Source organism: Diadema antillarum, unplaced genomic scaffold (genome assembly GCF_040938485.1).
Source record: "Diadema antillarum isolate AM-2024a unplaced genomic scaffold, OU_Dant_1.0 seq00001533_RagTag, whole genome shotgun sequence".
Lineage (NCBI taxonomy): Eukaryota > Metazoa > Echinodermata > Echinoidea > Diadematoida > Diadematidae > Diadema > Diadema antillarum.
Window position 1 is genome coordinate 640,659 of NW_027272265.1, and position 23,749 is coordinate 664,407.

At 36.5% G+C, this 23,749-nt stretch overlaps 1 protein-coding gene across 1 annotated transcript in view; it reads right to left on the minus strand.

Annotated features, from left to right (window-relative positions):
* LOC139710428 (ciliogenesis-associated TTC17-interacting protein-like) overlaps window positions 1–23,749 on the minus strand; it is a 58,683-nt gene that overhangs the window by 33,085 nt on the left and 1,849 nt on the right. Inside the window, exons 2-4 of the mRNA XM_071622344.1 lie at window positions 20,942–21,015; window positions 15,743–15,928; window positions 67–122 (exon numbers count right to left, since the gene is read on the minus strand). Coding sequence (XP_071478445.1) covers window positions 67–122; window positions 15,743–15,928; window positions 20,942–21,015 — 316 coding nt within the window. The remainder of the gene's footprint in view (window positions 1–66; window positions 123–15,742; window positions 15,929–20,941; window positions 21,016–23,749) is intronic.

Genomic DNA, 23,749 nt, shown 5'->3' on the forward strand with positions numbered 1-23,749 from the left:
TTCAAACCATCATCTTCAGCTTTCGCATCATGAATATGTGCAGTATTTGATGGTCGCATGGCTTACCTCTACATACTCGTGATGGTTTTGGTCTAATGTCTTCAGATTTTTGGAGATATAAGCTGCAGGGAGAAATGGAAAAAGAAAAGAGGAATAATGTAGCCATACCTACTTCAAATAATATCACTTGTTGTGTTTACTCCAAGAAGGTTTTGCACTGTAAGTGTACTGGAAGGAGAAGAAGGAACAATATCAAACACACACACACACACACACACACACACATTACACAATTTCCCATCTTTTCTCTCTGACACATTTTTGAATTGTGTCCTTGTATTTCCTATGAAAACAATGTACACTGTACTTGAGAAATTAATATTCTTGTTCATCTATTTCAATTCTTGCAATTTTCTCAGGCAATTGTTAGGTACTGAAATATAACTGGACGACTTGCTAAGTACATTGATATTGTGTGTGTGTGTGTGTGGGTGGGTGTGTGTGCTTGTAATGATTATGGTACATCAGGTGTAGTGAAGGACTGAAAAATTTTCAGTTATTCACTCAATGGGGGTGACAAAATATTGGTAAGGTGTAGGCCAAGCTCGCATCAGAGAAGCTACTGGTCAATGACATTGTGAATGCCATTCTACTTTTCACTTCCATTTTCAACAGCCTGCACTGTGTCATATAGACACCTTTTATAGACATCGTCTTCATCATATTTAAAGACGTGCTCCACAATGTCTGCTGGAAGAGAGAATGACAACAGTACTTGATCTTCATCCAGAGAACATGCCCCAGCTGCTTCTCAGCTGCTGGTATACCATCTTTATGTCATCACTGGCATGCAATAATGTGTTATCGCCAGATGAAATAAAACATGAAATACTCGGCTGGGACGAGAAGGTCGCAAATGCAAACAGTACATTTGCAATAGCTGAAGTTATGACTTAGATATGGTGACAAGCATTAACATATATTTATACTCTTCTGACACTGTTGTCTCCCTGTTTCTGAAACTGAGGAAATCTCCAACTATGTGTAGTTGGGTAGATATATTATTAACATCCTTCTTGGCTATGTATGCCATTGAAGTGCCCTTCTTGTCCAAAACCACTCATAATACACAATATCTTCCTCTTCTTTTGAATGAAATTTAACAGAGTTAAACACATGCTCAAAACATTTTTTTTTATTGTATACTATTGCAAAGTTGAAAAAAGACAAAAGTTTTAGAAAGGTTTCCCCAATGGAATTACTGCCTTTCTTGCTCTCATGAGATGACATTGCATTGCTTTCATTTCTTCCGTAACTCACATGCAGACAAACAGACAAAGGAGTGATCTTCAATTTGAAGGGCACCAAGGCACTGCTTCAACGTTCCGATTTTATCACACATAAAACTGGTAGATATAATATGTGTCACATGTTCCCGGAGTAAAAAAAAGATGTCTGTCAGCATCCCCCAACTATCGATGGTTGGGACAAATAAATAGACATGTCGCTGTGATAGATTACAGGCATGCAAAGAGCATTTGATTGCATTCAAACAAACGTTCACAGGAAGGGCTGGGCATTATGACATCACAATACTGTGCAAGATCATCCCTTGCCACACACCGGTCCCTGGCAAGTTGTGTCTTTTTTGAGTGGTAACAGTTCTTGCGGTACCCAGTACTGATTCAACTACCGTATTTGTTGGGACCTAGAGGAATGGCTGAGAGCTTCAAAAGAAAGCATGATGTGCCACTATCCTTCTGCATCTGAAGATGACAGTATATATGCACATAAACCTACCCATTCCAGGGTTGTCACGGAGAATAATATCCTGAGTTGTGATCTTTCTTGGCTCAAATATCAAGGTAGTTTGCAGTCGCTACATCTGACCCCCCCCCAAAAAAAAAAAGAAAAAAAACCCAACAACAACAACAACAACAAAACAAAAACTATATAACAAAGCATTAGAGAAATATATTGAGATCTTGCAAAGCATTTCTTCATATTGTGCATGGCGGGTTGGTATAGTTTTGAAAAAAATTGTATGGCTGGAAATACTGTCAATTTCTATATGAGTGGCACATCAATTTTGTACCAGCTAGGTTAATATGTTTAAGACATACCAGAAAGCCACATGGCAGATGAATATTAATTGTACAGGATGTCAGAAATTTGGCATGCATACTAGAAAAGATGCCCTTCCTGTCACAAAATCTCATGAACTCATAAATTAAGTTATCTTTGCTGACATTTTGAAGTCAAAGTTGTGAGGAAATCATGTCAAGGAGGACAATTCCAGTGTTGACAATTCTCAAGGCAATATTAAAAGCTTTCAAGCCTGACAGGGAAATTGTCTCAATTTGCTGGCTGCACGCAGCAGGACTTCAGGCCTATTTCCTACGCCACGGACCTATGTTTGCCCAGCTTATTAAGTGATAATCTCACTGCCACTCTCTGGTCCTTTCACCTCCACTAGACATTATACTTCATATCCCACGACATCATCCCCATCTCTCTCTCTCTCATCATACGAACTACTTGCACTATATATTCCACATGTACAAAAAAAAAGTGTTATATTCATGATATAAATAGTACATAAAGCACAGATATTCACTCACTCCTTCTATCCTAACAGCATTTGTAATGCAATGCACTATAAACACTTTATAGACAATTGATAATATCACTGATTATCAGTCTCTCCATCTATCTAAAAGTTACTCTCACGCACATACAGTATATCGGCAAAATTTTTGCTGGCAAGTGGCTTTTAGTGGTACTCAGTGAAACTAGCAAAACTAGTAACAATCTTCCTGCATGTTCTAGTCCATTTTCAACAGTGCTGGTCTTGTACCATTCAGACAAAATTTGGCAGAAATCAGGCTGAGGATGGCTTGCAGAAGAGGGCTTCTACAAATGTTTAATCATAACATACACGCATCTACATGAAAACTGTCTGTGATCAAACGTAGAAGTAATATCCCACAAGAGAACTTTATCCATGATTTTCCTATCCTGGCACTACACAGTACCTGCCATGTACAGCTGATGCTGTGCAAATGATTGAGAGTGCTTTGCTTTCATAGATGGCTACTGCTGACCATGAAGGGATGGAGTGGTGCATGTTTATAGGCTGATAAAAGCAAAGGGAAGCACCTCACTCCAGATTATTACCATCAGGTGTAATTAGCCATGGACATGAATGATGCGCCCCTACCACAATCCATCATTCGAGGGTAAAAGATGATAGCTGGTGGCAGTTATACAAAGTGAGCGTGTTGGCCGAAGGGCGGGAATCATAAAAGAAATATGAAGTAAACTTAATAAAGCAGAACGTAATGAAGAGAAGGCACAGTCATTGTAACATATATGAAAATGGTGACAAAAAAAAGGAAAAACAAGAAAAAAATAAAGAAAATTAGCCCATGATTGCTTTCTGAGTGGCCATCATTTAAAGGCAACTCAACTGTAAGAATATGAAACTATAGGTTAAAAAAAGAAGAAAAATAAAAAGGAAAAAACAGTTCTTGCAAAGATCATAATAAACTACAGGAACCAAAACATTCAGCTTGCAACAGATAACACAAGGGAGATGATGATGGGAGGTAATACAGAAGAATGGGAGGAAGAAGGCTACAAAGTTCAACTACATACATTGTATAGAGAATCAACAACAGACAATGACCAAATGTTCACAAGGATGTAGTGCACAGAAATGTTCTTGTCTGTGATGTCATAAAGAATGTACATTTTACATATGTATTATATCGACTGCCTCAAAGATTTCTGATATAAAATTTACAACTCTCCATTTTCCTGTTTTAATTTCTTTCAAGTGCTCTTGACAAAGTCACACTTTGAAAAGTGCCTCAATGTCTAAATCCTTAAAACAAATAATAACCACCCGACACTGAACTACTGATGGATAAACTGACTTTATGGTGTAACTGGTTATCGACAGAGAAATATCTGTGATTATTATCCATACAGAGGATTTTTAGAACCCAAATACAAGTGTTATTTTGTCAACGCACCTCATTACCTCCGACCCACTTAGAAAGTTTGTTGAACTCGACCAATATTTTTTGCCGAGGCGACCAATATCTAAAATATTGGATGGCAAGAGGGGGATTCCCCAAAGTTTTTATAAACTGCTCCGTGATTGGTTGAGATATACGAAATGACCCGAAATATATAGTAAAAACGTCTGTGATTGGTCAATCACGAATTAACTACAATATCGTTTTTTTTTTCTAAAATTCTGTGTTTATACCAACAAATGTCATATATTAATTAGTTAATATTGTACATCAAAATACATAGATCACTGTTTTATCTGGGAATTAAGTGGATTAACTTGCACTGAAGAGTGAACCATACCCCATGTCAGGATCAAGTACAGTAGGAGACCATACAGCATACTCAGAGACAGAAAGGTAGCATAAGTGATATTCTTTGCTAAAATCCTCTGTAGGATAATAATGATAATATCGGATGTCCTATTTTCCATTAATACAAGGAAATATTGGACTTGCTAAGCAAAATATTGGACTCGTCTTCGACTCGTCCAATATTTGTGCATAGCTCGTCCAATATTTCCTTGTATTAACCTCAAGGCCATCCAATATAATATAATTATTGGATACTGTTATACTGACCTTTTAAGTCTGAAACAGAGACTAAGTGACAACAGAGAAAGGAACAAGAGAGTGTTTGATACATACAACAACAAATAGACTGATACAAATATTATAGATAAAGAAAAAGAGAGACAGATAGTCAACAATTTCTTGCTGACAAGAAATGGGTAAACACTGCACCACTCCACCCTTCCCATCACCCCTACCACCACCACCATTGCCAACTGAATGACAGAAGGAGGTTTGAAGCTGAAAGACTGCTGGTGTTGTATAATGCACACTAGCTCTAAATGCACAGCATGGGGTGGCATACCACGACAGGGATGTCCCACCCCTCCTGCTGTGGGTATAACATGTGACTTAAAGGAACTAGGGATGCAGTCTGCTATCAAATGCATACTATCTTGGTATATAACTTGATGACTACAATATTTTTATGTACACGTTTGCCAACAAGCATCCTATGACTGTCAATCAGTAACACACAATAAACAAGGGCTGTGTTTTCAGTTATTTCACTGATGGGTCAGCTTGTGCCGATTTGAACTACACTGTGTATGTATTTGAAATCAATTTCTTTTTCGGTTCGGGAATAGTGATACTAGAATAAAAGAAGACTATTATTGATGGTTTACTGAGCATCTGATGCCAGCTCGTGAATACTTCCAATGGTTAACTTCGTATATCTCTTATCTATCAATTTATCAATGTATTTACTTTATTGTTTTTCATCTAAAGACAGCCAAATCAGGGGTTCATTCATTGCTATCCTTGGATGCCTGGCAACAAGATAATAAAGTAAAAATTAATTCAGAATATCTATGCTGATGCAAGAAGACAAACTATAACGACTGCTGACAATGTACATCAGAAATATCCAGTCAAGCATAACAGAAAGTTCTATCGTTTAAAATTAGGAGCCATTCGCAAATGAAAGGTTAAACTTTAGATTGGAAGGCAATGAATCATTTCATTAAAAGTTCATCTTTAATGAAATGATACAGCATTAACTTGTAACTAATTCTAAATCATCAAGTCAATTCAATAGTACTTCAACATCTACTATAGATTACTGTGTATAAAGAGTGGAACTTGTCTGCATCACAATAACAGTTGGCAATAGGTCTTTTCCCCCATTGTTCACTGCAAAACTTGTAAGTCTAACACAATTAAGTGCTGGAGGAGTTTTACAGTCATAATCTGGGACACTGTCACTTTGTGAAAACAAAGTAATAGATAATGATAATGTTGAGAAAGTTTGGAAAAATCAATTGTTCAGATTTTCTTTTCATAATGTTACCATGGAAAAGGAACAAATATATCAAGGGTAGAAAGTGATGCCACTTTCAGTGGCGGATCCAGGCGGGGGCGCACCGGGCGTGTGCCCGCTCTTTTTTTGCTCAAAAACAAAAGAAATAAAAAGAAAAAATGAGGAGGGGGGTGTGTGCACCCCCTTTAATTTTGTAAAAGCACCTCCCCTTTACAGCATTCCTGGATCCGCCCCTGACTTTGGTAGATATATAGGTAAAGTTCAGACAATCCGCAAGTACTGTATCATGTTTGAGTGGGTATTACTCCAATTCTGCTGGTGATTCTTTCTCTCTAGTTGATAGACCAGAGTTGTTCTATACTCTCTTTTAATTGGAACAGTAGCCGTGGCGAGTGTCACATCCTGACCAAGATAAATTGTTGATAGCATTAAATACAAAGCTGTGCCCAGAGAGTAGCTTTTTTATTTTCTCTTTTACCACAGAGCCTCGTGAATAATAAATGCTTTGCGAGAATCACTGGCAGCTGTTATTGTTTGCGCATCACAAAGGCAGACACCCCTCCGAGTGTGGCACAGCAGCCTTGACTCCTCCGTTTCTTTTCCCGCCACGCCTCGTCACTGATCTCTCCCTGATTCAATCAATGTGCTTGCTATTGCTGTCAGCCATCACAAAGATGTATGTTGACAAGCCGTGCAGCAGACAGAAAAAATGATCGCACGATCAGTATCAACTTGCAAATAAACAAACTGGACAGCCAAATAATCTGTAGCCTGTACTATGGGCCGAATTGCTTTCTGAGTTTTTTTTTTTTGTCTTCATCTGGAATTTAAAAATGACATTTACGTCAAGCTATTCATCAGCAGAAATAAGGACTATCAGACTTTGAAAGTTGTTGGGTAACTGGAAATATATGCAGAACAAGTGAATTTCATATCGAATTGTGAGTTATACCTGTACATTTAACGTATCATGCAGGATTTAACATTTGCAGGAAGACTATAGACCCCAACAAGAAAATAGGTTCCAGTACATGTACAGTGACTGAAAGCACATTTCATTCATCACCATGCTGTTGATGATACACAGACTATGCCTTGCATACCGGAATGTGTTTCACTTAGAGTGTGTAAATATTGCAGCAGCTGGTGACTGGACTTGAATGGGATCTATTTTTCTCTGCATGGACTCCACTCTTATAATATCATTGATGCTATTTTCAGTTTGTACCTAAAAAAATCATTTTAAGCCAATGCTTATCTTGGTAATTTACCAAAGATGAAATTTCTACAATATGAATCTCAGGGTCATCACATCAAACATGGAAATTATCAAACTTGACTTTGACTGGTTGTGTTAAATTTATTTTCTTAAAAAGCCTGAACTTGACCAGAATTGTTTTGCCAACTATCAACCGGTTTCAAATCTCAGTTATCTTGGGAAAACGATGATGAAGGCACAACCTGGATAGCTTGGAACAATAATAATAATGATGATTAATAATGATAATAAGATGACACTGATGATAAGATACTGCTACTTTCAATGATAACACAACATGCTCTTCTAAAGCACTATAGTGTATTATAGTATAAGCATTATAAAAATCATCTTTGGTATACTGTGGTTTAGCTCTACATGAGTGGTTGCAAAGAATGGGACTTTGGCAAAGCTGAACATTATTGTCTGGAATGTGGATGCACTCATCATAAATTGCATTTAGCATTTTTACATCCTGGGAAGGAATAGATACTTTGATCTTTGATAAAATTCACACCATAATACTTTGAACAACAGTTTGGTTAGTACATACAATTGTAAATAGATGAAACACGAAGAAGAGAGGATGTATGTACATTAACTGTCTGTGTTTTGATTTGTTGATGTTTGTTTTGTTTTTGCTTTTGAACAGACTACACCATGATAATGGACTGACAATCACTTGGATCCTCTGCATCTGTCATTAGTCTGTCTGCAAACTGCAATCATCTCTACTGTATATCTGTTCAAGGTCCCTATATGATACTCTATGAATAGCAAGAGTGAAAAGCCATCCCTAACCCCCCCCCCCAAAAAAAAAAAAAAAAAGAAAAAAAAGAAAAAAAAGTTTGTTGACAGGCAACCAAAACATGACTTAACATAACCTTTGAATGTTTGATGGCTATCACGTGGATGGCAACTTGCCTCTGCGCTGGAACAGAGATGAAGGTCTGAATTACGAGAGGCAAGGAAATGAAACACTGGTCGGAAAGACAAGGTCTAGAGGTAGCATGATTAGATCCTGACCTACTTTCACTGGTCTTGCCTAGTCTTTATCCTCAGACAGCTTGAACAAAAAACAAACAAACAAACAAACCAACAAATGATGATGTTGCATGACAGACATTTCTCTTGACAAAACAAGGGTTCAGCAAAATAATTCAGATATTTCATTTCTATATCATGAAATGTAATGTTTCCACAAAACTGGGCAGTCATAGAGTTAAAAAAGCACCTGACTACAACATTGAAATTTACAACTAAAGACCAGAGAATAAACCAATTGCATATAATTTACTTTGAAATAGTAGTGAGTATGTGTAGTTTGAAATGTGCAAGAGATAAGATTGAAGAATTATGCAAATCCTATGTTATATTTTGTGAATGATATTAACCACCAATTGTCTTGAAAACTCATTTTGCCTTTCGTAATGCCACAAAGGCACCCAGATCACATTAAATATGTTTTAATTTACATTTTGATACACATTTACACACCTGTATAAGGTCAATTCCAGCGTAACGGACATGACATTCAGACCACTTTTTTTGGGATTCAAACCATCACACAGTGAAATTGGGAGTCTCCAAAAGATTCTAATTGAGTTTATCAGACACATTTAAGTATATATGTAACATACACAGAAAATTTCATGGAAATTTACCAAGTGGTTGTTGAGAAATTGCATTTTTAGCGAGCGTAACGGACATGACACAAAATGGACAAGGCATTTTGATCTACATTGTACTTACCATTATGAAAATTCCTGTGAATTTTTGGATAAGATGCAGCTGGTTTTGGTCTTGATTAAACCTTTAGGTCATGCTTTACTCATAAAGTCCTAATTTAGAGTAGTTTTACTGTTCATTCGTTTTTAATAGTTTAAAATATTGCGTAACGGACATGACACTTCGAGTGTAACGGACATGACAGTTTTGTCCACTTTTTGTAAGCTAAGAGATTTTTTTAATTACAAGGTATAGCAGATATTCAATTGTTGGCATAGTAAGGTTAGAACATAGGGACACACATCATAACTGCAATCATGTAATATTTCTTATATTTATATCATTTTAGGGGGGTTAGTCTTTTTATATTTTTAAAAAACAAACAATTTTATATAAAACAAATTCGCTCCTGCACCAGCTAGCTACAATTAGTGAGTAATTTCCAGTTACTACCACCCACCATAGCAAAACAGGACATATTACTATCTTATACTATGGTTATTTTTTTCTTAGTGGCCTAATATTTGATACTTAATATTATACACTAGCGTAACGGACATGACACCCTTGTAAAGTGAACCATATTTTCACTTCTTTGTTTAAATATAAAAAGATTAGAATAACTGCACTCTGCTAACTACATTATGTTCTTGAACAAAACATCAAAAAGTCCTTTCATTGCAGGTTTCAGTGATCTAACAGCTACTCTAAAGCACATGGAGTAAAATGCCCAGAGTACCACAATGGCATACATGTACAACACAGAAGACTATGTCTCCATGTCTGCAGATAGGCAAAGAAAACAAAATGAACCAGATCTGTATGAAATAACAAGTTTGAATACAACATCATTAAAATGCACTCAGGATTGCATCAACTTTTATGCAAAGAAAGAGGACCACAAAACTGTTTGGTACGATTACCAAATTAGTGTTATCATCTGAAAGAAATGAGGTATGTTTATTTTATTTCTGCAAAGTTCTTTCATTTGGCATTAATGTCATCCTTGGAATAGAATCATCCTCTGTTATCCAATCTTGGATAGACTATTGTTAAAACTTCCACTGCTAGTACCACTTCTTTATCATTGTCAACAAATGCTTTCTTTTCTTGGCTAGATGTGAATGATCAAGCCCCCTTTTTTTTTCTGAGAATTTTCACACCATATTATCCATTTCCATGTAGAGTGGTCACCTGGGCAACAAAAGTATTTCTTGTTTTCTTTACGGCAAATTCAACTCATACAAATTGTATAATCAACTTATTGCTTGCTTAGGCACTTCTTGAGGCTTGCCAGAGTGGTGAACTGGTTACATTATTCTCACCCGCTTGTGAGAAGGACTTGTTAAAATACTGGATGCTTTCCCTACCAACTGGTTGTAACTGATAATACAGTGTACCTTACAGTGGATAAACATCTTCTCATAGCATCTCAAATTGTGCTTTTTGTACGATGCTGAGTGCTGTCATATATATACAATGTACCAGTATATCCCTTGGCATAGAGGTACATCTAGTTTAGTTGTATTGATGAAATGGATAGGCAGCATTCAGACCGACTTTCTCTGACGACAGAGCTTCATGACTTTCAACATGCTTAATAAAGCAAACAATTCCATTCTCAGCCCTCTTGGCAAGTGATATCTCATTAACGTGCCACTGAAGGTGTGGATTTATAGAGTCATAGAGATGAGAGAGGTACATTGATTGTATGGATGCAGTACAAACTTTTTTTTTAAATCATGAGGCAACACCATCATTGAAGACATTGATGCTGGCGACATTTGGATACTTTGTTGCCGTATCATCAGTGATCATGCTCAATGGATGCACATGGACCCATTTGTGCAGGAGTTTCTGGCTGTTGTGTTGACTCCATGGTGGATACGTGTTAAATGTGGTCTACAATGTTCTTATATGTAGAAAGTGCTCGTTTTAAGTATTAAAGGGAAGGCCAACAGTGAAAACTCCATTGTCTAAATACTCCTTGGAATGACAGCTGCTGTTTATCAGTCAGGATTACAAGAGGTGGGAATGGATCAAACCGGTGTAATAGGGTACCAAGATCATCTGAAATCAACAGTCTTCCTGTGGCAGAAAGCAAAGTCTGCTTGTTTGTGTTTTATTGAGTGATATGGAGACTTAATTATTTACCTGAAGTATAGAAATGTCCTACTATACTCAAGCAATTAAAACTAATCACCACCCTGTTTCACTGGGCCACAGTGTTATTTCTGCCACTTGTCTTATATGAGGTGTCATGTCCGTTATGCAAAGTGTCATGTCCGTTACGCCATTTACAGGAAAACTAGAAGTGGTATAGGAAAGTGGTTTCCACACATGCAAGGGGATTCAATCCTAACATAGAAAATGAATTTCCAGCAACTTCACACTAATTTCCTCTTGGCTATGAAAACTTATAGTAAAAAACGTAACGGACATGACACTTCAAATGTTATAGAAATCACACAACTTTGAGGATCAATGGGTCAAAAACTGATGAATGCTACGGAAGTTGGTTGTGATTTTCCGTTGATATATAGAATACACTGGACTATAATTTAAAAGCTGATCAAGGCCTCTAGGACATATCTGGCCTTCTTTAGAGACTGGAACACTAAACTCTTTAAAAATAGCCAAATTTTTGTGTCGTTGCAACATATCATACAGTATTTTCATTGACTGAGAAAAATACCAAATTTTGTAATGACAAAGATGCGACCAGTGAAAAATGAAAATATATATGTTACTTTTTTAGAATATTATATTTGAGAACTGAAGTGAAACTCAAAACTTCATTTTTTCACTAAAGTGAACATTTCTCATGGAATTGCCCATAGGCAGCCTATCACACCCAACATAATGCCGACTCGCATACAGATTAATTTTTTTTCTTTAACGTTATGTATTTTTGATAATGATATTGATATTGTATTGCTGTATATCTCTTGTATGTCTATCACGTCTACATGTATGTATCTATGTAATACGTGTGCTTGTACGTGCATATATGTACAATGTATGTATCAATGTAATGTGTATGCATGCAAACAAAACAAATTTCCAGAAACAGACAATAAAATCAAACTGAATCAAAATGAAATGAATTTTCATGGCATTTTAGGGATTAAAAAAAGGATCGAAGCTCCCAGCACTTCCCATAAGTAGTAAGGATTGCAGAATGACTGCGCATGCAAATGAACGAAAGAGAATATTCAGAAAACCGAGCTGAGAGTACCCCAAAGAGTCCCCTCTTTGCACTCAGATAATGGCAACAACATACAATTTGCTCAACTGGAGAAAACATTAACTGAAGTCAACTGCTGGTCACAAAAAGGACAAAAGTGAGCAGTTCCTCCCTCAGAGTTTCATCGCTCTACACTTTAAAGACAGCTACCCGTATATGGCCATTCAATAGTTGCATTTGCATACCAGAGTTATCAATTTTTGCATCGTGATGCAAAAATCAATTTTATTTGTCATCGTTCACACATATGCCGAACAGGTCAAATTGTTGTGACAGTTGAAAAATCAAGTGGCACTGATCTTAGCATCGCGATGCGTACGTATCTGAAAAAATAATGCTTTTGTGTGTGGTGTGTGTGTGTCCGTCCACACAAGAATTAGCGGTTTTGCATTACATTGCAAAAACTGATTTTCAAAACCCGGTAATTTCAAGTGTGTATGAACGTGGCTATAAATGTGTTAAGTAGGCTCGATGACAACAGAAAAGAGTCAGTCCCATTTCCCTTCCTCATGTTTTCTATGAATGATCATTCATGGATATTACACTGTACTGTCACTTGAATCAATGTCATGGGACTCGGGGAAAAATGTACAGAATCAAAGCACTGTACACTTGCAGTGGTACAAATCACTGCATCTTCCTTTAAGGAAAACTGAACTCACATTGGAACAAAGTTTTTGCCAAATACACTGTAGATGTGATCAGGTTTCTAAAGTCACTATACAAGGTACAATTGAAATCTATGCTTTGATGTTGATAAATGAATATTAATGACATGCTAAAAGGTAAAAAGACAAACAAACGAGTTTTTAAAAACAACCATAATGAATATATCCCTCAGAAAATTTTTTAAGCTCTACATGTATCATTGTGGTTGCCATACATACCATCATCATTGCTGTCAGTGCAGCTTTTGGAAGCCAACGTGGACGTCTATTAAAAGTATTATGTGTATATTAAATGTCTAAACGTCTGGAACTTTAACTGTCCTCTTGAAAATGAAGCTTAAAAGTGCTCAAACAGAGCTAGTTATCACAAGGTGCTCCTCGCAATAATGGGCAATTAGTTGCTAATGAGCATTTCCACAGTATTTGATTAATATATGGTAAGATACGTGTACAACACCGTATGATCTACAATGTATGACCTTTAACTGATCTTGTAAAGTATACAGGGAAGGCTTTACACTTCAGTTTTCCACACAACTGCGCGACATGTGCGACATGGACAAAAATGTAGTTTATTCACAAAACAACAACAGAAAGCCCTCCTAAACAAGGGGAAAAAAGGGGAAAAAAATCTTTATCATGAACAGAATACATGTAGCTTGTGCACCTATCAATATAGACTATGTTCTCCCTTTTGCACAGACAGACCTACATCTTATGAATGGATGCATGCATGCAATTACACTAATGTCTGCATGACATAACACCAATTACACTTTGTGTGTTCTGTGATCATAACCTAACTTAATCACCTCAGGATTATAATATGCTGTACTTACTATAGTCCATGGAGAAATTATGAAACGCAATTACTGATAGTGCTCCTAATACCCCGCCCTCCCACTGCTCCCTCGCTCTCAGCCAACAACAACAGTATAAAGCTTTTTTTTTTTTTGCACATGTGTGTAAAAAAACTGTTTGCTTCAGCCTGATCAAGAAAGTTTTTTTTTTTTCTTTTTGTGAAAATGACAGTTCAGGCATTACATTGTTGCAACTATCACAGCATTTATCAGACATCCTTGCAATATGTCAGAGTTAAACTTCTTAAAATACAGCTTGCTCCTTTTTGTCACACATGAGCCACTACTTTTTATTTTTTTAAGAATACGAGGTACAGCAAAACTTTTAAAGCAGACAAATAACATTTTAGGCATGTATGACCTCATAATCATGTTTCATCTACTATACTGCAGACACTTCTACAATCCCTTTAAACATAAGGCAGGTCCTCGTCATTACGTGCCCCAGGCACATTCACACTTGAGTAATCTTATTGCATTTAACGCCATCCCAACTGCCTCCTCCCCTCCACTCCTAGGCAACCCTCAACTCCAACTGCCAACATTCATCTGATTCAATAACATCGAAAAGGACTCACTTCCGGAGGCTGGCAGGGCCCAATTTTGAATTTGATGGCTTCTGTCGAATCACATTAAAAAAAAAAAAATGATAAAAAAATGAGCAGTACTGCTTGAAGGGATTGTTCACACATGACCCTATATTTCATGATATTCCTTGTGTCATTCACACATAACACTCTTATCCACATTCTATGAAAGCAATCCTTAAATTTTGTTTTGATGTCTATCTGGGGCTAGTTTATTATCATTCTATTTTTTTTCAATAGTTCTACAGATGTAGGCTATATTTATAACAAATATTGGGTAACTGTGACAGAAAAGCAAGAAATGTTACGATATTACTCTTGCTATTTCATAGAGGTCTACAGAAATGTATACATGTCACACTCTGTTGAATGCAGTTGATGTAGTAAAACAAGCTCAGTCCATGCACATTCCTCTTAGTACTAGCTGTCTGTAGTGGTCTTCAAAAGATTTTACAAGAATCATGTCAAGATATACAGTACAGACTGTGTGCTTCATTAAATGGAATGTTTGCAAATAGCTTTTTAAGTTTTGAAAAGGTTTGAAGGTCCACTGTATAATATTGTATATTTAATAACGCTCTCCATCCATTCTACTTTTTAAACCTGAGTATATGCATCTTCACATTGTGACATGGCGGCATTGTCATATTACCTCAACTACACCCTCATCTTACAAGAAATATGTAAGAAAGATATATTTGTACCAATGATTGAACTGTTCAATAAGCACTGAGGAAGAAGCAATATTGTCTCCAAGTATTTAACTCAATATGATGTCATAAACTCCAGATTATATTAATGGTAACCCATTCAAGTGGCAACCTAGTGCACAATCTGAAATTTCCAATGAATATATGTAAACCTATGTGAGGATATATTTGTCTTTCTAAATGGGATTACACACAAAAGTAACACTATCACCCAAAGATACATGTGCAACCACCTACAATGTACTTAATTATCAATATCTCACCTCTGATATCATCCAGTACAGCAGCAATTATGAGTGGCATGACTACATCTATACAAGCATGCTCCTGACATACATTGTACACTCATTTTATTACTACCGGTATTTAATTTACCTACAAATGTATGAAATTTATGACCTGTAGCATGTATGTACACTCAGCAAAAAAAAAAAAAAGAAAAAAAGAAAAAAGAAAAGAAAAAAAGAAAGCAAATACTTTTTCAAGTTAACATTTCTCACAGAATATTTGGCTAAATATTGATGAATTGTCCATATTTAAGGTAATTTAACCCATTGAGGAAGAGTCCCGGGTATACTCGGGCAGGGGTCTATGGGAAACGGGTGTTTTAGCAAAATCAGCCCGTCCTCAATGAGTTAATTGGCTATCAACCTGGTACGTGTAAGTAAATAAAAAGGCAAACTTTAAAACTGGCCTACATACAGTGTGCGGGTATGTTAGATTTGGGTAATAGGAACAAAGAAGCCCAGTGGAAATCTTCAAAATCTTTACCTCTAAGTGACGTTCCCATTGGTATATTGTCGATGGTGCCGTGGCTGTTGGCATGGATGAGGAGGCAGTCCTCTCCATTGTGCCGGGCCGGCTCAACGGTGACTGTGAACTCTCCCAGCTCCTTGCCGATCGTGGAAATGGCCACGAGGCTGTCAGTAAAGAGGATATCTTGGAGGTCTTCTGTGGCTGTGGGTTTGTAGGTTGAGGGAGAGATAAAACGGGTTTCTGAAAATATGTGCAATGGGAATTGCAAATATGGCAGCTTTGCTGCTTAACTGAATACAGTGAATGTGGAATGTAATATGAAAAGTGGGTTTAATTATCATACCTGCTGCCAAGACGATCAATCTTGACTGCATATCATTGTAATAATGTAAAACCAGAACTCTTCGCAGCATGAGACTTTCGCAGATTGCAGCCGACGGCCTTTTCCACGACATGAAACTTTCGCAAACTGCCAACTGGCATTCAATGCATTGTGTCGACAGAAACTTTTTTGTGCATTTCACTCTAAAAATTGCAAATTTCTAAAAATTTGCAAAAGTTTCATGCATGCAAAATTTTCTGGTTTTAGAGTATATTCTACCAGGCCTTCAGGGGCCTGTTTCATAAAACTTGTTATCAGTGACAAATGCCACATTTCTATGACAAATTTGCTCTCAGCCAATCAGATGCAAGGATTTCAGTAGCTTGTCACATCTATGACAACATGTCACTGATGACAAGTTTTATGAAACAGGCCCCTGATATCATGGTTGAAGAATATCACCAAATAGGCAAAATCTTCTTGGAAGAAGCTTGACAGTATTAAACTGAACTTCTGTAAAGATTTTGATCAAAATAGTTTGGTCAAGGCATGGAAATATGATCATACACGACACCATATTTTGAAGACCATACTAAAAACTACACTGTAATGTATTTAAATCTAATCTATCAAAAGTTGCACAATAAAATATACATGAGATTTTTATCTGGGTATTTAAAAAAAAATGTTATCAGGCGACTTTGCCTCATCAGCAGCATGAACAACCAAAAAAACTTTATCATTGATAGATGTACAAAATACTTTGCTATGGTAATTTAATTTCAGTTTTTAACTAAGTTTTCTCTATGCAAACAAGGATCTAATTGTCTTTTCTAGGTTCAGTTCAAATGTTTTTTGCTTCATTAGTATGCTTAACTACAGTAGTTCACACAAAAGATAAAAGCTTGGCAAGAGGTCAAAGCAAGAGTGAAGTTGACTCTGAGATGTGGATTGTATTTATGATTGTATTATGATGAAAGGAAGTATATAAAAAATATGCTGCAAAACTGTCCATACTGAAAGCAATAATAATTGTGATGCCTTTTCTGCCAATGATTTGTCCTAGTACCAAACTAACAGATTCATTGAAATTTTTATAGCACACTGCTGAACTATCAAACATTTGCTTTGACTTAAACAGAAGACACCCAAAGTGCCTCTTTCACGGTAGAGAGAAAAGCAATGTATATCCACAGAGATAGATTAGGATCAATAGTGTTTACAGAGAGCAGTTGGTACCCTTCTTTCAGGAAGACAACATCTTTTGGTCTTTTCACCTACATGTACAATGCTATGAACAGCACTGCCAATCATGCCAAAAATACGAGAAGTCTCTGAAATCATTCAGGATTCATTGTATGAGGTATTGGCTGGTGATTTGATCGACCAGAGTCAAAATCAGAGCTCGAGACAAAGAGAAGACCTATTCTGCACAGGACTTAGTAATATGGCTTCTCGAAGATGTAGACAGGCAATTCTTATTCTCTGCTTAGAATTACAGAATCAGAACAACATGTCCTTGATATCTTTTTATACATATTTTGTAAGACCTTGAAATGTAAACTTTCCCTTAAAATTCCATGAACTGAATATCTGTTGTACGCAATCACAATGTAAGTCTGCCAGAATGTATAGCATTGAAAAAATAATGACTGGCATAAAAAATCCCTCAATGGGAACAATCTCAACATCACAGAATGTTTGCAAACGCGAGGAGAGGCTACAGATTGCAGCTATCCACAGACATGCTTTGTGTAAACAAAAGGCCTATAAATCTTGCCAAGATTACTCATTCATTGTATACGTAGGCATGAAGCATTAGGTATTTGAGAGCAGCTCTGGCTAGCAAATGCTTGTTGATAGGAACAAAATGGCTTCATATGAGGGTACATCTTCATACATGTGTACTTGTTTTTTTACCCCAAATGAGATTTATGAAGGTCATTCACTAGTATAAGTTTTCAATGTACAAGCATTATAGCATGGAAATATCCAGCACTTGTGCTCATTACTAAAGTTTGTATGGATTCCATCATTTTAAAATCAACTATTTTGGTGCACCATTGCTTTATTATTCCATTTTGTGCAAGCAAGTCTGATCAATTCTCTAAGCAAACACAAAAATTGCCATTCTGACTATAAAGGGCAGATTCCATCACAACCCAAGAAGAAAGTACTTTCCTAATGGTTGTATCAAAGCCTGCACTACCTTATCCTACCACACAAAAACTTATGAATGCAAATTGGATCAGATACAGGTTTCACAGTTCAAATCCATAAAAGCTCCCATCCCAGTGTACAAATTTCAAAACACTTTAAAAAAAAAAACCAAAAAAAACCAAAAAAAAAAACAACCCCCCCCCCCCCCCCCCCCCCCCCCCGAAGCATCATCCATATTAATAGTCAGATACCAGGTATTGAAATACAAAACTCTCACATATTTCTGATATATCTAAACAGTCAATACAATTTTGTACAAAGAGAAAAAAAAAATACAACTAAAGGACAATCCATATCCAGTTTAAGACAGCATGATGTAAATCACATGATCTTGATCAAATTGGTCAATTATTCTAATGACTTTTGGCAACAAAATAAGGTTAAACTTTTTTTTGGTGCTAATCTTGTGGAGTAGACCAAACATTTGCGCGAACAGCAAATGCAAGTAGAGTTTTGATGAGGGTTAGCATTCAAAGGACATCTAAAGTATGTATAGGAATAAGCTGAGGTTCAGAAATTAAGCATTCATTTCACACTTGTTGCAGCTGTTGTTGTGGACAAAATAGCCAGCATGTCAAATAGTTCATGTAGCCAGCTTTCGATACATCTGCATCCCAATCAAACACATTCAGTCTATTCTCAAAGAAGAGCAAAGAGTTGGATGTTCCCAGTTTTTAACTGACATGCAAGATTTCTTGCCCCTATTCCAGATTATTTATTCAATGGCAGATTCAATATAAACAGGAACATTAAAAGGATGTAGTGTTTTGTAGTAGGATCGTAGGGTGCCCAGTGAATTCAGCACTTCTACCTTTCAAGTTTCTGGATGCCTTGGCAATTACACTTAAAGAGGTTATCTCTCCCACGTCTGCAAGACAAAGCAAACATATGCCTTCACTCTCAAAGAGAGTGCCATTTCTTGTCTCTTTCGAGAGGGGGAGAGAAAGAGCCTTATGAAAACAGCAGGACAGCTTCAGTTGAGTGGGTCATAGAAGTTTAATGTTGCTTGTCTTGCTTCTCATCATCAGGTCTGCATGTGACTACTCTCCAAAAAATTCAATTCACAGTTCTTTGAGGAGGTAATACACTTTCTGCACCTTTCCAGGTTCCACATAATAATCTCTCACTTTAGTGAGTATGTCCCAATTCTACCTTCAGGATACAGAAGGATTTCCCACATGAAACGACATTGAAAAAAAAATCCTTCTCTATCTTGTTTGTTGTCTAGAAAGCACATAGAAACACTGGGGAAAATTCTTCCCTGACAGGGATGGTCCTGGCATGTCATTGTTTGCTTCAAACATCTGTTTTTCCCAAAAAGTAAGACATTTTCTGAAGCATTTTGGTTAGCAGTTGCATAATTGCCTTCATTTTATCCACTGAACTCTGTATGTGCCATGGTGTAAACCCCCTGTGTGCCACACTAATTCTGAGATAGCACCAAAGTCATGCTTTGGGAAAGCATTCTGTTTTTCAAATCCATTTAACTTTTATAGATTTTTGTTACCCTGGACAACATTCAGCAAATTTACAGAGAAAATGACCAGCTTTGCTCTGATGTAAATTGTGTGACAAATTTATGATTGTTTTTCTTTCAAATGACCAGTAGCTACATTAGTGTAGAGGCATGACTTTTGCACACACAACAGTGACAGAAATTTAGAATTTACTCACAAATCCAGTAGGGAACATCCCTTGACAGTCAATCACCACATAAAATACAAGCTACATGTGACAGGAGTCACAAGATACGCTTTTATTGTACAGTGGCATCTGGCGATTTATCGATCTGTTTGGGCGGTTGTGTGCGTTTGAGCAGAACATGCGAAGTTTGCATGCCGTTGACCGAGTCAGGCGTGCAAACATGGCACATTTAAAGAGTTTGTGATAATAAGACTTGTAGCTCAATTCTCTTTATCCTTCATTTAGCACAACTCTAAATGATCTAAAATATGATATAAACAATCTTTTGTATTAATGCAATTGAATGTTAATTCAACAAAACAAATCCAAAAAACAAATAATTGAATACCTTGCAGTGAACAAATGTGCATAATCATAGAATGGGATCATGATGATGAATATGAAAGTGCTTTATACCAGTATGGTTTTGATTTGTCGTGGCACGTACAATCCCTGTAAAGAATATTTCATATGGATGTGCTTGCAATTTGATTTGCATCTAATATCCCCCAGTAAAATCAGAGAAGAGCTAGGTGGTGTGAACAACAGTGTAACAATTTTGGTTTCTGGGGGCAGGGAAGAAGAGTGCAACAATTTTGGTATCTGGGGGCAAGCAAGGAAGAGGCCAACTCATAGCCTGCAGCTCTGGGTGGTATTATCTTGCACCTACGCAGCTAATTGAGACCACAGATATCAATGGATACTGGGAAGGCATCGTGAGACGAAGGAACACCAGTGAATTATTGATGTTCTGACACTCAATATCTGCCTTGCAGCATTGCGCACAAGCACAGAGTGTATTTACCCTACCATACTTGCATGCAATGCCTAATCGCCCGAAGAGAAAGCTGTATGAATCGCATCCATCCTGCTAAAAAAAAACAAATAAATAAATAAAATAAAATAAAAATAAAAACCTGAGCCTACTATGCAGTGAGAGGTACATCCTGGGCTTTGTACAGAAAATGTCGCAGAAAACCGTAACTTACTAATGGAGTCCAAGAAATCCAGAGCTGTCTTATTAGCCTCAGCAAGTGGTAAATCTGGTGCATTTTCTGCTTCTCTGTGTATGACATGAAGTGAATAAAAGAAAGAGATGGAGAGGAAAAATAGTTAATGCCAATTCTACTTTTAATAGTCACATGAATTAATGACAGTATTTACTTAATGTGGAGTCACAACTTGACTGATAGGCATCAATTACAGTGCTAATTCTACAAGCAGGGATCAGTTTGACTCAGCAGGTCCTCAAATCATTTAGGAGAATTGCTTGCAAAGTCCAATGTAGACACTAAATACAACATTGTAAAGCCAGTGAATTTGAGAAATGAATGTTACCTCATCAGTGGTTACTTGATGAAACTCAAAGAGGAATAATATTCAAAACCTCATAAACGGTAAAGTGGTTCAAAACCAATTTCAAGGTTTTTTGTGTGGAAAAATGTATGTTATACACAGTATACATGTACGTACAATACTTCACATCTTTTGAAGTAACGCACACACACGCAAATATCATAGGGGCAGAGCTTTTGATTGGATGCCCATAATTATATCTATTTAAAAAAATTAAAAGATAAATCTAAACACATCTTTAACTGTCGCTGATTGGAACAAGATGTTGTGGAGCACTGCCATTCGTAACAGGGTTTGTCAAGAATGATGGCAAGGGTATTGCACACTAGCTTGCCTCGATATGGGGGAGTTTTCTTCAGGTCATACAGTAGTCTTCCTATAGGTAGACTTTCCAGAAGTTGTTCTGTCACTGAATACTGTAAAAGTATAAATTTTCGCAGAACATGTATGTCGCAACCAGAAACTAGTGCAGAAATAAAAGCACGCAAATATTTCTGCATGCCATGTTGTATGTTCCAGTAATTCATGTCCCAATTTCGCAGAATTAAAAACGTGAAAAATTCATCTCACACAGCCAAGCGCAAAAAAATTACTCATTAGAATGTGAAAATATCCACTTCTACAGCAGTTGTTCAAATAGCAAATTCCCCATACCAACTGATAATAAACGGGTATGTACACTTGTACCTGTATGAATGCAGTATGTCTGTCTTCACAAAAATCATGGATCTCGGGGGTAAATGAAATGATAAAAAATGATTTTTTGTTGTTGAATTAATACCAAATGCCTAATCATACGGTAAATGTGAGAGCCACATTGTGCTTGTTTCATGCGAGTACCCCTACATTCTATTCCTTTGAATTCTCAGTTTAACACATTTTCTTTCACTCTTCAGTCTTCATTACCAGTCATGGAATAATTAAACAAGGTACCGGTAATGCATAGGATCTATAAAAAGACAATGCATTTCATAATAAGTCCACCTACTCTAGCCCTATTTTCAGCCTGCCACATTTTATACCAGTCTTAACTCTGCAGCTAATAATTCAGTGGCCAAAACTTTAGAACTGGAAGATGACACAATTGCAGTTTAGCATGCTGACTTGACAGACCTATCCATGACCGGCAATGAAGAAGTGATACTTGTAATTGCTTTGAAATATTGATTTTCATTCGTTTAAAAATTTCTTCTTATTCTTTTTCATTTTTCTTCTTCCTTTTTTTTTTTCTTTTCTTCTTCTTCTTATTATTATCATGAAAACTATTATTTTATCATTATTATCATTATTGTTATTATCATTATTATTATTCACTAATGTTGTACTAAATTGTATTACTATTAATTATTATCATTACACTGTACAAATTTGCAATTGCTAGCTGGGGACAGTCCTGCTGTTATTTACATTCATGCACATCAATTCCTGAGTGAACAAGTTACAAATTTACTGCTGTAAAAAACTGAAATGAAAAAAGCTTGTCCTTGTTGAGTGCACACAGGTACAATGTACAGTCCTAGTCTGAGCTTGTGAGTGATATACCGTATGCAAACATGTGTGAGTTACACATTTGTATGGTGTCATGTGTACACTGTATGCCATATTATACTCATGCAGGAAACAAGTATGGTACAACTAAAATTGTAGATGGAGCAACTAGAGAATGTTGTGTTGATGAATTTCTGACCTGTTTCAATCAAGACAATTGATGCAATGTATGTTGGGATAAAGGTAGAATAATTATTAAAGCAGTAGTTCTGTATCTTTACAAAAGACAGACAACCTCCAATCAAGTTTATCTAAAACTGTAAAAGAAAAAAAGGCTTGAAAAGAATCAATATAAGGCACCTACTTTTTGTAGCTGCAGTTCCCTCAGATGACAGAGAGAGCTTATTCGGTAACCAATGTCAAGATTTCTAAACCCTAAAAGCATTTAACATATTGAAGTTTCTGCTCACCCCATGAAGTCATTGCTGGATGAGAAGACTACTACAGCTTGTGATGTCACATGCATACGATATAAAGAAAATATAAAGAAAATTCAACATATTTTCACTTTTCTTGCATCATAAAAGAAGACTTGACTTCCCTCTTTCAGACGGCAAGGGGGAATGATATTCCCTTAATATGAATATCAGTGACGAGTCGAGGAAATGTGCACTTTTTCAAAAAGTAAAATTTTGTGAAATTCTCTTCATGAATATTCTCCTTATATAGCATACAAATGTACACTGTACACTTGAGACATCATACACTGTAGTAATCTTCTCATACAGCAGTGACTGTGCAGATACTTTCAAGATTCATAACTTTTGAATGGATTGTCCGATTTCCCCACTTTCACTGATGTGTTCTACTAATATTGCTGCATTCACTCAATCAACATGAAGGTGGACTTGTCCTTTTAATGCTTTTCTGCAATATAATTTGTACAACTCAAA